Source organism: Stenella coeruleoalba, assembly GCF_951394435.1.
Source record: "Stenella coeruleoalba genome assembly, chromosome: 20".
In the NCBI taxonomy this organism is placed as follows: Eukaryota; Metazoa; Chordata; class Mammalia; order Artiodactyla; family Delphinidae; genus Stenella; species Stenella coeruleoalba.
The window spans coordinates 15,539,391-15,557,640 of NC_137166.1; the positions used below are offsets into that span (position 1 = coordinate 15,539,391).

The following is an 18,250-nucleotide window of genomic DNA, read 5'->3' on the forward strand; positions in this document are numbered from 1 at the left end:
CAACTAGTGAGAAAAAAAAAATCTAGTAATAAAGAATCAAAAGTCCCTGCTACACATTTAGAAAATTCAGATGAAAAGCTGACAGTAACCTTAAATATTACACTATTTATAAAATATTCAGGGCAAAGAAAGGAACAAACATACCTATTCTTCCAAAGACATTCCAGATAGCAAAAAGGTTCAGGTGGAAGAGGATATTAGATTAGTTTTTATATAAATAGTAATTCCTCATTTCATTTTAAAGGACATAAACCATTATATGTTATATGCTGATGAGATTTAACCACTCATTATTTGCAGAGTAAAATTTGGCTCATCTACATCCAGCACCCATAAAATTATAAACTGACATGATATACTACCTTCCCTGGTCATTTAATTGAGCTCTTGTTGTCCTGCTTGTTCTACAGGTAAGGAATTTCTTCCAGATCTCACAGCTCTAACTAATAAATTTTATGTCACTGTTCACAAAAGGACAGTGGATATCACTGAAAATCTCAGAGTAAAGAGTTCTAAAAACCTTTCCTCCATAAAAGCAATGAGAACACTAGCAAAAACTGTCAGAATCAACTTTTTCAAAATGCTGGAAATTAACCAAAGAAATGCAGCAATCTAGGGAATGATTATTCAAGAAAAAGAGCTAAATAAGAACAATGAGCTTTATGGCATTTTAATTTGCCCTTTGCCCATCTGCCCATCCCCAGCTCCACTGGAGTCTTGAAAAACAACAGCCACAATCAAATCTGGCAGTCCAGGAAGTAATTCTTTCAAAGCCCCATTCCCAGAGAAAGGTCGTTATTGGACACGAAAGACTCCACATGTAAGGCTGTCATTTGTGAACTTACTCAGAGCTCACTAGTACAAAAAGTGCTTTCCCCTGAGAGACTCTGTCAAAACCAACCAGAGACAGTTGTTGAACATAACTTCCGAAAGTCAACCATAAAAAAAGAACCCCATTAATAAAGAGGCAAAAGATCTGAACAGATATCTCACCAAAGAAGATATACAGATGGCAAGAAAGCATATGGAAAGATGCTAAACATCATAATGCATCAGGAATTGCAAAGTAAAACGATTAGAAACCACATCTATAAGAATGCCAAAAATCCAAAACATTGATAATACCAAATGCTGATATGGATGTGGACCAACAGGAACTCTCATTTGTTGCTGGTAGAAGTGTAAAATGGTACAGCAACGTTGGAAGACAGCTGGGCAGTTTTGTCTCTTTTAAAAAAACTAAAATACTCTTTCCATACACCCCAGCAACTGTGCTCTTTGGTATTTACCCAAAGGAACTGAAAACTCACATCTATACAAAAACCTGCACATGGATGCTTAGAGCAGCTTTATTTACAATTGCCCAAACTTGGAAGTAAGATGCCCTTTAGTAGGTGGATGCTGTTGTGCTATGAAAAGACACGTTGAAACCTTAAATGCATATTACTAACTGAAAGAAACCAATTTGAAAAGGCTACATACTCTATGATTCCAACAATATGATATTTTGCAAGGGTAAAACTATGCAGACATTTTGATGACAGCTATTCTGAGCAGTGTGAGGTGATATCTCATTGTAGTTTTGATTTGCATTTCTCTAATAATTAGCGATATTGAGTACCTTTTCATGTGCCTTTTGGCCATCTGTGTGTCTTCTTTGGAGAAATGTCTATTTAGACCTTCTGCCTATTTTTTGATTGAGTTGTTTATTTTTTTGATATTAAGCTGTATGAGCTGTTTGTATTTTTGGAGATTAATCCCATGTCAGTTGCATCATTTGCAAATATTTTCTCCCATTCCGTACAATATGGCCATTATCAAAAAGTCTACAAATAACAAATGCTGGAGAGGGTGTGGAGAAAAAGGAACCCTCCTACACTTTTGGGGGAAGTGTGAATTGGTGCAGCCACTATGGAGAACAATATGGAGGTTCCTTAAAAATCTAAACATAGAGCTACCATATGATCCAGCAATCCCACTCCTGGGCCTTATATCCAGAGAAAACCACAATTTGAAAAGATACAAGCACCTCAATGTTCACTGCAGCACTATTTACAATAGCCAAGACAAGGAAGCAACCTAAATGTCCACTGATAGATGAATGGATAAAGAAGATGTGGTTTATTTATACAGTGGAATATTACTCAGCCATAAAAAATGATATAATGCCATTTTCAGGAACATGGATGGACACAGAGATTGTCATACTGAGTGAAGTAAGCCAGACAGAGAAAGACAAATAGCAAATATATGATATTGCTTATATGTGGAATCTAAAAAAATGATACAAAAAAAATGATACAAAGGAATTTATTTACAAAACAGAACAGACTCACAGACTTCAAAAACAAACTATGGTTACCAAAGGGGAAAGGTTGTGGGGGGGAGGGATAAATTAGGAGGTTGGGATTAGCATATACACACAACTATATATAAAATAGATAATCAACAAGGACCTACTGTATAGTTCAGGGAACTATACTCAGTGTTTGTTACAACCTATAAAGGAAAGGATCTGAAAAAAAATAGGTATCTATGCATGTATAACTGAATCACTTTTCTGTACACCTGAAACTAACACAACATTGTAAATCAACTCTACGCCAATAAATAAATTAATTAATTTAAAAAATTAAGGAGACAGTGAAAAGGTCAGAAGTTGCCAGGGGTTAGGGGTAGAAGGGATAAATCAGCAGAGCACTGAGGATTTTTAGGGCAGTGAAAACATTCTGTACAATGCTAAAATGGTGGATACATGTCATTATACTTGTGTGAAAACCCACGAAATACAAAACATCAAAAGTGAACACAAACTGTAAACTATGGACTTTGAGTGAAAATGATATGTAATGTAGGTCCATCAATCGTAACAAATGTTCTCTGGATTCAGGATGTTGACAGTGAGGGAGGCTGTGCATAAGTGGAAACGGGATATATGGGAACTCTTTACATTCCACTCAGTTAATACTACTAAACAACTGAGAAAGAAATAGCATTAACTTCTCACAGACTTTTTTTAAAAATAAAGAGGAAGAAACACTTCCAATTTCATTTTATGAAATCAACAATACCAAAGTCATACAAAACCATTACAGGGAAGAAAATTAGAGAACCATAATCCTCACAAACTTAGACATAAACATTCTTATCAAAACATTAGGAAATCTGACTCGGCAACATAAAAATAATTAGAGTAATAATACTTCATAATGAAGTGGAGTTTATTCCCACAATGCAAAGTAGGTTTCACAGTTAAAAATCAATGTAATTCTCCATATTAGTAGTATAAAGAAGAAAATCATATGATCATCTTAACTGACACAGAAAAGCCATTTGGCAAAATTCAACATCTGTTAGTGATAAAAACTCTAAGGAAAATAGGGAATGAAAGGGAATTTCTTCAACCTGATAAAGGACAACTATGAAAAAGCTATAGCTTTCATCATACTTAATGAAGACAGACTAAACATTTTATCCCCAAGGTCAGGAATAAGGCAAAGATGCACCCTCACTTCTGTTAAACATCACACTGGAGGTCCTAGACAATGCAATAATGATAAATCAATAAATTAAATTAAATTAAAGGCATACATATTTGAAAGAAGTAAAACATCATAGATAAGTTTTTGTAAATGTAAACTAGTAGTGAATTTTAGAGAGGTCACAGAATTTTAATACAAAAAAATCAATTGTATTCCTAAATACTGGCAATTAGCAAAAAAATTAAAGGAAAACAAAATATTATCAAGAAACATGAACTACTCTCAGATAAATTTAACAAAATTTGCACAAGATCTATACAAGGAAAACTACAAAACACTGCTGAGAGAATTTAAAGACATTACAAATAAATGAAAGGAGATACCACATAGATTGGAATAATCATATTTCTTATTAGGATAATTACCAACTTGTTGGTCTAACATAGATTCAGTGTAATCCCAAACAGATTTTTAGCAAACTTTGTGTAGAAACTGACCAGTTGATTCTAAAATTTATATAGGAAAGGGCTAGCAATCACAAAGGTGTCTTCTTAGAGAAACAAAAAGCTGGAAGAGTGACAGTACTAGATATTGTCTTACAGACTTAGAATTATTATACCTAATTTCAAAACAGTATATGGTAGCAGTATAATGGACAGACATATCAATCAGCAGAACAGAACAATGAGTCCAGAAATAGAAGAATTCACATTAGGTTGACTGATTTTCAGCAAAGTTGCCAAGTATTTCAGAATTCCCTTTAGCATTCCTTATAGCGAAGACCTGCAGGCAGAAAATTCTCTAAGTTTTATTTATCTAAAACATGATTTATTTGACCTTCATTCTCAGAAGATGTTTTTGCTGAAGACAATGAAAGTTGAATAAGGCTTTTTTTTCCTCTCTCTCAATACTTTAAAGACCTCATTCCTTTAGTTTCTGGACTCTATTGTTTATGATAAAAAATGAATGCTAATTCATATTGCTTTGTTCTATAAGTAACATGTCACTTTACTCTAGATGCTTTCAAGATTTTCTCTTAACCTTGTTTTTCAAACAGTTTAACTATGTTAAACCTTTCTTCCTTTTGTATTTGCCCTGCTTTTCATTGTACTCCTTAATCTGTAAATTTATATCTTTCAACTAATTTAGTAAATTTTCATTCATTGTCTTTTCACATCATTATTTTGTTTCTCTCTACCTCTTCTTTTGGGACTCAAATTAGTTGCATATTAGATATATTATTCCACATGTCCCTGAGATTCTGTTCACTTTTGATTAGTCTTCTTTCTGTTGTCTTCACATTGGATAATTTCTATTAGTCGTTCTCAAAGTTCACTGTCTCTTGTTACTCCAATCTGCTGTTAAGCCCTTCTAGTGATGTTTCTTGGGCGGGGGGAGGGAGTGAGTACCGAATTTTCAACTCTAGAATTCTCCTCCACCACCACTTTTTATTTTATTTATTTTAAAAATATATTTATTTATTATTTTTGGCTGTGTTGGGTCTTCGTTGCTGCACGCAGGCTTTCTCTAGTTGTGGCGAGAGGGGGTTACTCTTTGTTGCAGTGTGTAGGCTTCTCATTGTGGTGGTTTCTCTTGTTGTGGAGCACAGGCTCTAGGTGCATGGGCTTCAGTAGTTGTGGCACATGGGCTCTAGAGTGCAGGCTTGGTAGTTGTGGCGCACGGGCTTAATTGCTCCATGGTACGTGGGATCTTCCTGGACCAGAGCTCGAACCCATGTCCCCTGCATTGGCAGGTGGATTCTTAACCACTGCACCACCAGGGAAGCCCCACCACCACTTTTTAAAAAATAGTTTTTACTTCTCTGGTGAGACTTCCTATTTCTTAATTTATTACAAGCAAATTTCCCTTTATACTACTGAGCATATTTGTGATGTTTCCTTTAAAGACTTTGTGTACTAATTCAACACTTCAATCGTGTTGAGGTCAGATTCCACTGACTGCCTTTTCTCTTGAATAAAAATCACATTTTCCTGTTGCTTTGTGTGTCTAGATATTTTTGACTATATTATGGACATTCTGAACGATGTGTTGTAGAGATTCCCAATTATACTGTGGTTCTCTGAAGAATACTGATATTTTTATTGCAACAGGCAGTTAACCTGTCTGAAGTCAACCACCAAATTGTTTATACAGTGATGAATAATAGTTGAAATCTCTGTTCAGATCTTTTAGGTTTAGCTGGACTGCTTGAAAACTGTCTCATGCAAGTCCAGTTCAGGGGTCAGGTGATGATACGGGTGGGTTTATAAACAGAATTTAGAGCTTCCCTTTGTGGATCTGTCATTTCCCTACTCACTTTCCAGCTGCTCAGGTTACCCCAAATCCTGCTGTCTGGTTGTGCAAGCTAAAAGCCTGTCAATATTCTATTCAAGTTTTACCTTGGCCTGCACATGGGGGGGAAAAAGGTGATAAAAACATGGGAAATTCACCCAGTGCCATTCTCCTTTTCTAAGCAGATGCTCCTCCAGTTTCTGCTGGCTTTTGGTTGTTCTCCATTGTATTCAAGTAGTTGAACTTACATCTTTTTGATAGATTATAATTGTTACTGCAGAAGGGTTGTGCAAAAAGGTGGTACTCCTTCATTACCAGAAGCAATAATAATTTAATTGGGAATGGTAAAAATGGTGTTAGAAGAATTGGATATCCATAGGGAAAAAATTAATCCTAACACTTCCCTCACACAAAAATCAACACAAAATACATCAGAGACCTAAATGTAAAAGCTAAAACTACAAATCACAGGAAGAATATCTTTGTGATCTTTAGGTAGACAAAGATTTCTTAGGATATAGAATGCATGAATCATAAAATTAAAAATGGGGCTTCCCTGGTAGCGCAGTGGTTGACAGTCCACCTGCCGATGCAGGGGACACGGGTTCGTGCCCCGGTCCAGGAGGATCCCACATGCCATGGAGCAGCTGGGCCCGTGAGCCATGGCCTCTGAGCCTGCACGTCTGGATCCTGTGCTCCACAACGGGAGAGGCCACAGCAGTGAGAGGCCCACGTACCGCAAAAAAAAAAAAATTAAAAATGGATAAATTGGGTACCATCAAAATTTAAAAATGTCTGCTCTTGAAAAGGCATCATTAAAGAATAAAATGGCAAATCTCACATAGGAGAAGATACTCTGAACATATGTAATTGACCAAATACTTTTATACAGAATATATAAGAAATTTTAAAACTCAATAAAAAGTCAAACAAGTCAATTATTAAATTAGCAAATATTTAAATAAACACATCATGAAGGATATTTGAACACCCAAATAAACACGGGAAAATATGGTCAATGTCATTAGACATCAGTACAGTACAAATTAAAACCACAGTGAGATATAAATAAATACCCACTAGAAAGGCTAAAATTTAAATGACTGAAAGTTCCAATCAATGGAACTGTCAGTGGAGAATTGCAACTTTCATACATTCCTGAAGTTAACATAAAATCACAAAAATACTTTGGAAAACAGTTTGATCATTTCTTATAAAATTGAACATACAATTACTGTATGATCCAGCAATTCCACTTCCTAGGTTTTTACCCAACAATTGCATACAAATGTTCATAGGAGCTTTATTCATAATAGCTTCAAACTGGAAACAACCCAAATGTCAATCAACATCTGAATGGATAAACAAATTATAATATATAGATATATATATACAAATACTATAATACAGATATACGTTAAAATGACTTACTGTCAACAATATAATACTGAGAAAAAGAAACCAGATACAAAACAGTACATACTGTAAAATTTCATTTATATGACATTAAAATGAAAACAAATCTATAAAGTAAAAAAGCACATTAGTGGTTGCCCAAGGTTGGAGGGAAAGGGATGGAAAATGATTAAAAATGGGACAGGGAATTTATTGGGGTAAAGGGAGAGAACGGGGAAGAAGCTGTATCTGAGAAGATATTGATCAAGAATTTTACAAAACTGGTGAAAGTTATCAAGCTGTGATTCAACACTACAAAAGGATAAACAGTATATATTATGATAAATATATAAATCTAGGCACACCATATTAAAATCACTAAAAATCAAAAAGGGAAAATCTCAGAGAGGTCAGTTTCTTTTAAAGGCATAAAAATGAGTTTGATAGCTAACTTCTAAGGAAAAACAGTAGAGACCAGAAGATAATGGAATTACATCCTCAAAGAGATGGGAAAACTGAACTATTGATCTATTACTGACAAAACTACCCTTCATCAATGAAGGTGAAACAAAGACTTTTTTCAGATATACGGAAAATTGTGAGACTGTGTCCTTAACAAATCCACATTCAATAAATACTGAAGGGCATTCTTCAGGCAGAAGGAAAATGATCCCACCAATGGAAGCTAGGAGACACAGGAAGGAATGAAAAGTCACAAAAAGGTAAATCTACAATAATGTTCATATCTTAGGGAATTTAAAATATCTAGAAAATTAAAATACAAAGTAATAGCAAAATATGAAAATATTTTCAAATGTAAGTTAATAATAGACTTGATAAATCAAGAATACAGAACAGTGGAGGGAAATGAAATTAATTAAAAAAAATCAGTCCAACAGAAGGCAAGAAAGGAAAGGAAAAAAACCAGAATGAAGTGATGAAACAAAGAGTAAATGGTAAGTATTAATACATTTATAATTACTAATACATTAGTAATTATATTAAATTAAAAAGGGTAAACTGCAGGGGTCTGATTTCTTTTTTTTTAATTTTTGAATTTTATTTAACTTATTTTTTTATACAGCAGGTCCTTATTAGTCATCCATTGTATACACATCAGTGTATACATGTCAATCCCAATTGCCCAATTCATCACACCCCCCCACCCCATCCCCCAGCTTTATTGAGACATAATTCACATACCACAAGATTCGCCCTTTAAAATGTACAACTCAGTAGGTTTTTAGAATATTCACAAATTACGCAGCCATCACAAGTATCTAACTGCAGAGCATTTTTAGCATTTCCCCCAAAACCCAATACCCACTCCCCATTCTCCCCATCCCAGTGCCTAGCAACCACTAATCTACATTCTATCTCTATAGATTGCCTATCTTGGACATGTTATATAAAGAGACTCATACAATACATGACCTTTGTAACTGGCTTCTTTCACTAAGCATGTTTTTCAAGGTTCATCCATGTTGTAGCACGCATGTTAATTTGATTGTAGTGATGATTTAATAGGTGCATGCCAAAACTTATCAAACTATATGATTAAATATATGCAATTTGTTGTATGTTAATTATAACTCAGTAAAGACTGTTACGAGACAAAGAAGTACACTACATAATGATCAAGGGATCAATCCAAGAAGAAGATATAACAATTATAAATATTTATGAACCCAACATAGGAGCACCTCAATACATAAGGCAAATGCTAACAGCTCTAAAAGGGGAAATCGACAGTAACACAATAATAATAGGGGACTTTAACACAGCACTTACACCAATGGACAGATCATCCAAACGGAAAATAAGGAAACACAAGCTTTAAATGACACAATAGACCAGATGGATTTAATTGATATTTATAGGACGTTCCACCCGAAAGTGGCAGAATACACTTTCTTCACAAGTGCACATGGAACATTCTCCAGGATAGATAACATAGATATATCTATGATATAACATCATATATCAAGCCTCGGAAAATTTAAGAAAATTGAAATCACATCAAGCATCTTTTCTGACCATGATGCTATGTGATTAGAAATCAATTACAGAGGAAAAAAATCTGTAAAAAACACAAATACATGGAGGCTAAACAGTGCACTACTTAATAACCAAGAGATCTCCGAAGAAATCAAAGAAGAAATAAAAAAATACATAGAAACAGATGACAATGAAAACACGAGAACCCAAAACCTATGGGACACAGCAAAAGCATTTCTAAGAGGGAAGTTTATAACAATTTAATCTCACCTCAAGACACAAGAAAAATCTCAAATAAACAATCTAACCTTACACCTAAAGCAACTAAAGAAGAACAAAGAAAACCCAAAGTCAGTAGAAGGAAAGAAATCATAAATATCAGAGCAGAAATAAATGAAATAGAAACAAAGAAAACAATAGCAAAGATCAATAAAACTAAAACCTGGTTCTTTGAGAAAATAAACAAATTGATCAGCCTTTAGCCAGACTCATCAAGAAAAAAAGAGAGAAGACGCAAATCAATAAAATTAGAAATGAAAAAGGAGAAATCACAACTGACACCACAGAAGTACAAAGGATTATAAGAGACTACTACAAACAACTATACACCAATAAAATCAACAACCATGAAGAAATGGACAAATTCGTGGAAAGGTACAATTTTCCAAGACTGAACCAGGAAGAATTAGAAAACATAAACAGATTTTTCACAAGTAATAAAATTGAAGCTGTAATAAAAAATCTTCCAACAAACAAAAGTCCTGGTCCAGATGGCTTCACAGGTGAATTCTCTCAACATTTAGAGAAGAGCTAACACTTATCCTCCTCCAACTCTTCCAAAAAATTGCAGAGGAAGGAACACTCCCAAACTCGTTCTAAGAGGCCACCATCACCCTGATACCAAAACCAGACAAATATATCACGAAAAAAGAAAATTACAGACCAATATCACTGATGAACATAGATGCAAAAATCTTCAATAAAATACTAGCAAACAGAAGCCAACAACACATTAAAAGGATCATACACCATGATCAAGGCCAAGGATGCAAGGATTCTTCAACATTCGCAAATCAATCAATGTGATACACCATATTAACAAATTAAGGAATAAAAACCATATGATCACTTCAATAGATGCAGAAAAAGCTTTTGACAAAACTCAACACCCATTTATGATAAAAACTCACCAGAAAATGGGCATAGAAGGAATCTACCTCAACATAATAAAGGCCATATATGACAAACCCACAGCAAACATCATTCTCAATGGTGAAAAACTGAAAGCATTTCCACTAAGATCAGGAACAAGACAAGGATGTCCACTCTCGCCACTGTTATTCAACATAGTTTTGGAAGTCCTAGCCACAGCAATTAGAGAGGAAAAGAAATAAAAGGAATACAAATTGGAAAAGAATTAAAACTGTCATTGTTTGTAGATGACATGATACTATACATAGAAAATCCTAAAGATGCCACCAGAAAACTACTATAACTAATCAACGAATTTGGTAAGGTTTCAGGATACAAAATTAATGCATAGAAATCTCTTGCATTCCTATACACTAACAACTAAAAATCAGAAAGAGAAATTAAGGAAACAATCCCATTTACCACCACTACAAAAAGAATAAAATACCTAGGAATAAACCTACCTAAGGAGGCAAAAGCCTTGTACTCAGAAAACTATAAAACACTGATGAAAGAAATCAAAGATGACATAAATAGATGGAGAAATATACCATGTTCTTGGATTGGAAGAATCAACATTGTGAAAAAGATTATACCACCCAAACCAATCTACAGTTCCAATGCAATCCCTATCAAACTACCAATGGCATCCTTCACAGAATTAAAACAAAAAAATTTACAATTTGTATGGAAACACAAAACCCCGAATAGCCAAAGCAATCTTGAGAAAGAAAAACAGAGCTGGAGGAATCAGGCCTGACTTCAAACTATACTACAAAGCTACAGTAATCAAGACAATATGGTACTGGCACAAAAAACAGAAATATAGACCAATGTTACAGGATAGAAAGCCCAGAGATAAACCCATGCACGTATGGTCACCTAATTTATGACAAAGGAGGAAAGAACATACAATGGAGAAAAGATAGCCTCTTCAATAAGTGGTGCAGGGAAAACTGGACAGCTACTTTTGAAAGAATGAAATTAGAACACTACCTAACACAAAACACAAAAATAAACTCAAAATGGATTAAAGACCTAAATGTAAGACTGGACACTATAAAACTCTTAGAGGAAAACATAGGAAGAACACTCTTTGACATAAACCACAGCAAGATCTTTTTTGACCCACTTCCTGGAGTAATGAAAATAGAAACAAAAATAAACAAATGGGACCTAATTAGTCTTTTTTTTTGTGTGTGTGTGTGTATTATTATTATTTTTTTAACATCTTTATTGGGGTATAATTGCTTTACAATGGTGTGTTAGTTTCTGCTTTATAACAAAGTGAATCAGTCATACATAAACATATGTTCCCATATGTCTTCCCTGTTGCGTCTCCCTCCCTCCCACCCTCCCCATCCCACCCCTCCAGGCTGTCACAAAGCACCGAGCCAATATCCCTGTGCCATGCGGCTGCTTCCCACTCTAATTAATCTTAAAAGCATTTGTACAGCAAGGGAAACCATAAACAAGATGAAAACACAACCCTCAGAATGGGAGAAAATATTTGCAAACAAATCAACGGACAAAGCATTAATCTCCAAAATATGCAAACTGCTCAGGGAGCTCAATATTAAAAAAAACAAACAACCCAATTAAAAAATGGGCAGAAGACCTAAACAGACATTTCACCAAAGAAGACACACAGATGGCCAGGAGGCACATGAAAAAATAGTCAACATCACTAATTATTAAAGAAATGTAAATCAAAACTACAATGTGTTATCACCTTATACCGGTTAGAATGGGCATAATCAGAAAATCTACAAACAACAAATGCTGGAGAGGGTGTGAAGAAAAGGGAAACTTTTGCACTGTTGGTGGGAATGTAAATTGATACAGCCACTATGGAGAACAGTATGGAGGTTCCTTAAGAAACTAAAAACAGAACTACCATATGACCTAGCAATCCCACTACTGGGCATATACCCTGAGAAAACCATAATTCAAAAGGATACATGTACCCCAATGTTCACTGCAGCACTATTTACAATAGCCAGGACAAGGAAACAAGCTAAATGTCCAATGACAGATGAATGAAGATGTGGTACATATATACAAGGGAATATTACTCAGCCATAAAAGGAACGAAATTGGGTCATTTGTAGAGATGTGGATGGACCTAGACTAAAGTCTGTCATACAGAGTGAAGTAAGCCAGAAAGAGAAAAACAAATATCGTATATTAATGCATATATGTGGAATCTAGAAAAATGGCACAGATGAACCTATTTGCAGGGCAGGAATAAAGATGCACACGAAGAGAACAGACATGTGGACACAGAGTGGGAAGCGGAGGGTGGGACGAATTGGGAGACTTTGTTTGACATAAGTACACTACCACATGTAAAACAGGTAGTGGGAACCTGCTGTATAGCACAGGGAGCTCAGCTCGGTGCTCTGTGATGACCTAGATGGGTGGGATGGGGGGTGAGGGGTAGGAGGGAGGTCCAAGAAGCAGGGCATATAAGTATACATATAGCTGATTTACTTCATTGTACAGCAGAAACTAACACAACATTGTAAAGCAATTATACTCCAATAAAAAAATAATAATTAAAAAAATATGCAATTTGTTGTATGTTAATTATAACTCAATAAACCTGTCCAAAAAAATAGGCAAAAGATTTTAATAATACTTCACCATAGAAGATATACATATAGCAAATAAATAAATGAAAGATGCTCTACATCATGAGTTATCAGAGAAATGCAATTAAAATTACAATGAAGCATCAATACGCACTGAATGGAATAGTTAAATTTTAAAATACTAACACCACCAAGAGCTGATGTGAATAACCAGAGCTGTTATACACTGCCGATAGGAAAACAAATGGAAAAGCCACTTTGGGAAAAAGTTTGGTAGTATTTTAGGATGTTAATCATACATTTATCTTATAACATAGCAGCTTCATTCCTAGGTAGTCACCCAGCAAAAATAAAAATCTATGGCCCCACAAAGACCTGCAGGCAAATGGTTATAGCAGCTTTATTACTAACAGCCAAAACCTTAAAACAACCCAAATGTCCATTAACTGGCTAATGGATAAACAAATTATGGTACATATGTATAATGGAGTACTATTCACACACAAAAAGGAATAAACTACTGATACATGCAACAACATGAATGAATCTTAAATGCGTTATGCCAAGTGAAAGAAGCCAGACATAAAAGGCTGCATACTACAGAACTCCATTAACATCATGTTCTCAAAGTACAAACGTATAGTGGCAGATATCAGATCAGTGGTTGCTAGGGTATAGGTATGGGATCTGAGAATTGATGATAAAGGAGCATGAGGTAAATTTATAGACTACAGAAATACTCCATATCTTGATTATGGTAGTAGTTCACAATTGCTTATATTTATCAAAATTCATAGAACTATACTCCTAAAAAGAGTGAATTTTACCATACGTAAATTAAGCCTCAATAAAACTGACTTTAATAAAAAGCAGCAGCCAGGGGGTGGAAAAAAGACACATTACATACAGGAGAACAAAGATCAGAATGACTCCAAATATCTTACTAACAACAACACAAGACAGAAAAAAATAGAATATTAATGTACTAAAAAACACAATTATATATCCAGCTTAAAAATAAATGTTTCAAAAATGAAAATGAACTAAAAACCTTTTCAAGTAAAAAAAAAAACACAACCTAATAGAATCCATTACCAACAAGCCATACCATAAGCAATGTTAAAGGAAGTTCTTCAGACTGAAGAAAACAAATGAAAACTTGGATCTACAAGAAGAGATAGAGTGCCAGAAATGGTAAGATGTAGGCCAATAGAATTTATACTCATTTTCCTAATTTCATTAAACCTCCTCAAAAAGAAAGCACCAGGCCTGGATGGATGCACTGGTGTTTTCTATCAAATCTTTAACAAAAAATAATACCAATCCTATACAAAATCTTTCAGGAAATAGAGAAGAATACAACACATCTCAGACCATTTAAAGAAGTCAGACAGCACTGCCTTAATGATAAAATCAGAAAATCACAAGAAAGCAAAACGAAGACCAATTTCCCTTATGGAACACGCTAAAGAAAAAAATTTTAAGATCACATTAAAAGACAAAACAATCAGGATATACTATGTTCATGGATGGAAAGACTGAATATTGTAAAGATGACAGTTCTTCCCAAATTAATGTGTATATTCAAAGCAATTCCTATCAAAACCCCAAGAAGATTTCTCATGGTATTTAATAAACTGATCATAAAAATTTATATGGAAGATCTAAGGGCCAAGAATAAATAAGACAAGAGAACAACTTGGTATAGGGGGTAAAGAGAGCAGTTTACCCTACTGAATATTGTCTTAGTTTAGAGATAAGGTAATTTAAAACACTATGTTATATGTGCAGGGCGAGACAAATGAAACAGACTAGAAAAACTCAAAAACAAAGGCAAACACACACACACACACACACACACACATATGTATATATGTGTGTGTATATATATATATATATATATATACACACACATATATACATATATATGTAGAAACTGTATGGGAACATGACATCATCCATTCAGTGAGGAAAGGATGTCCTATTCCAGAGGTTGGCAAACTCTTTCTGTTAAGGGCCAGACAGTAATATATCAGGCTTTGAAGCCCATATAGTCTCTGTCACAACTACTCAACTCCAACATTGTAGCACAAAAGCACCCAGATAACAAGTAAACAAGTGGATGTACCTGTGTTCCCACAGAATTTTATTTACATAAACATAGTGGGTCAGATTTGGCCCATGGGCCAATGTTTTCCAAACAGCAACAAAACAACAAAAAAGTTTTAGTTAAAACCATTTCTCACATCATACACAAAACTAAGTTTCAGGTGAACTAAAGTTCTAATGTGAAAAAGTAATGATTGATGATGTAAATTATATTCAGAACAAGCTAGTGGAATTTCACGATAAAAATCATTTTACTATAAGACATCCAAAACATTAAGGCACAAAAAATATTTTAACTCTTGATGTTGATCAAGTATTCTCCTAATTTTTATGTTAATGCAAAAAGATACAACATCTTGTCAATTTACTTCTTGTATACCTGTGTGCCCATACCCTCATCTGTGAATGACCTTCCTTTAATTTTAGAAAGCATTTCAGTGACTTCTCTAAATTATTAACCCAGTGCTCAATTGAAAGTGGTGCTACTAACACAACTTCTTCAAGCTTTCCCATCCCAACTTTCTTCAGAACAAGTCTTAATTCAGAAGTTAAATGACGGCCTTTTTTTTTTTTTTTTGCGGTATGCGGGCCTCTCACTGTTTTGGCCTCTCCCGTTGCAGAGCACAGGCTCCGGACGCGCAGACCCAGCGGCCATGGCTCACGGGCGGGATCCTCCCGGACCGGGGCACGAACCCACGTCTCCTGCATCGGCAGGCGGACTCTCAACCACTGCGCCACCAGGGACGGCCATTTTTAAGAAGTAAAGCACTTAGCTGCTTTGGCTGTTTAACTATTTCTACTTTTTAAGAAATATAAATACACTTCTAGAACTGGACTTAGGTTCTATGGAAATCGGTACTTCAGAGTGGACTTTAAAACTCCCTGAAATTGATACAAAATTTTTGTGTGTATGTGTCATATTCTATACAAAAGATTCAAGGTTTTCCTTGCTTCTTAAAGGGGACTATGACCCCCCCCCCACACAGACACACAAAAAAAGAACCTCTGTTCCAGAGGCTGGACATACAGAAAATCAAGTTGAATGATAAGATTAGAAAGAAAATAGAAGATTTTCATAGTCATAGACAGGGGATATAGGAAAAGATGTCCATTTATGCTATAAAACTCTTTAAGTGGTTCTGAATTTCAATTTGAAATTCAGTCGATAGGGATGTAGTGGGGGGAGTCAGATCATAATAGACACAGAAGGTTAATGAAGAGAACACTTTTCAATCAGTGTTTTTTTGCTTGTTTGTTTTTTATGTTACCGATGAAGCCTCAGTTTTACTGTACCCCAACAGACCTATTGGCTTTGTTCTGTTTTAAGGTCTGGAAAGTATTCATAACGCCAAAACGAAACGTATGTGTTAACAGGGTCAGACCAAGAACAAAATAATCCTGTTTTCGACAGGAATCCAATCATTCAGAGTCAGCAACTGGGACAAGATCTTACATTTCTGTAGCGCTTTATACAGCGCTTGCACTTGCCGCTTTCCACTGGAAAAGCGTCCCAGTTGGGAAGCAGTGGACAGCAGCATCCTATTCCTTGATAAGGAACGTTCTGGACTCAGTTTGTGAGATGTGGGGCGCTCCCCAGGTTGCTCAGGAGTCTTTTCCACACTGTCAAGGGCAGGTAGAAAGTTTCTGACAGTGTTGGTGATGGAGAGCCGGATATAATTACGAAAGAAGTCTGGGGGAGTCAAGTACGCTTGGGGGAGGTGTTAGCACGGCAGGGTCGGAGGGTCGCTACTGGGGAGGGAAGGAACTGAGAGACACCGTTGGCGAAAGAAGAGGAAAAGGGAGCGTCAGGAGGAGCCTCCCTCCAGGGGCGACAGAATAGGGGCGGGCGCGTTGTCTCTGAGACGCGAGGAAAACGACGTGAGAGAAGAAGCTAGAGGCTGCGAGGAAGCGAACAGCGGGGCTGCCTCAGGGAGGGAAGCAGCCCGGCTGAAGCCCCTCATCTCGAGGCGGCTTGTTTGACTCAGCGTCCCTGCACCTCGGCCGCCCTTTTCGTCCTTCTCCCCTCAGGGTCGCTCACCACCCAGTTTGTCGGCTCCAGCAAGACACACAGCTGCCTTCCTTACCTCACGAACTCTCCGCGCCACAAATTCAAGTAAGAGTTCCAGAGCCTCGTAGCCCGGAACGTCTCCCAGAGTGAAGGACAGATGGACCAATCGAAGCCCGGCTGGCCGCAAGCGTACAAGGCGGTGGGCGGGGCGAAGTGATGGGGTGGGACCAAACTGCGCTGCCAAGACGATGGCTTCCGGTGGGCGGGCTGTGGTGACTTACAGCCGGAAGGCGAGACGCCGCGGGAAAAGCGGTCCTGTTAGGTGGTCGAGGTGGTTTGGAGCTGAGGTCGTCTCCTCAAGAGTAACCGCGGGCCTGTGCTACGGTCACGCCACCGGCCTTCGTTTCCTTTAGCCTTCTCTCTCACCAAACGATTTTCCTGTCCATTTATAAAGTGCAAGTTGTTTCCCCAAGGTAAGCGTGTAGTACCATCACCCCTTGTTGGGTAAGGGGTAACGGAAACTTGAGTCCACTTTGTCACCCGGGGAGCGGGTACTAAAAAAAGGAAAAGGTGAAAATTTGGATTTCTAAACATTTAGTAATGGTTTACCGTGTGAATTTTTACTGTATCGTACACAGTTTGTAGTCTTTAAATATTGGGTGCAACTTGAGTTACGCTTAAATTTAAAATTCTAGTTATTTCTGACCGTCCAATTTCATCCGTCAAATTTCATCTAAACCGGGTATTAAAGAGCTTAATTTAAAAATTTTATGTAACAGTCTAAAAGCTTCTCTAATTTAAGTTCTTAATCTCCCGTAAGTCTGAAGTTAGATGGTAAGATGGGCAGGTGCTTTGAATCCAGACCTTTTCAGGAATCAAACTAATTCAGCTGAGGCTCCTCTTTTCTTAGATCATCACTTGAATCTAAAATAATTGAAACCAGGTGCTATGCATGGCTCCTTTGGTTCAACGTGTATCTCTTTTGGCGATAATGGTCTCACATAAGTCTCTCATTTATGGAAGAACGTAAGCATTGTTGAAATGATGGAGGAGAAGTAAGGCTTTCTACAGACAAATGATACTTTTAAAAAAAACTTACAGCTTTGAAACACATCTTTTAACAAAACAAAAGTCGTTAAATTCTTGTCTCCAAAATCTAAAAGAAAAATTCAGCAGAACTT

At 36.2% G+C, this 18,250-nt stretch overlaps 1 protein-coding gene across 1 annotated transcript in view; it reads right to left on the reverse strand.

The window, feature by feature from the left end:
• LOC307179118 (uncharacterized protein) overlaps positions 1-17,788 on the reverse strand; it is a gene marked incomplete at its 5' end in the record, with an annotated part of 195,900 nt that extends 178,112 nt beyond the window's left edge. The window contains 3 exons of the mRNA XM_079907892.1: positions 17,146-17,384; positions 17,496-17,623; positions 17,776-17,788. Of these exons, the coding sequence (XP_079764018.1) occupies positions 17,146-17,384; positions 17,496-17,623; positions 17,776-17,788 (380 nt within the window). The remainder of the gene's footprint in view (positions 1-17,145; positions 17,385-17,495; positions 17,624-17,775) is intronic.
• Positions 17,789-18,250: the final 462 nt, after the last annotated feature.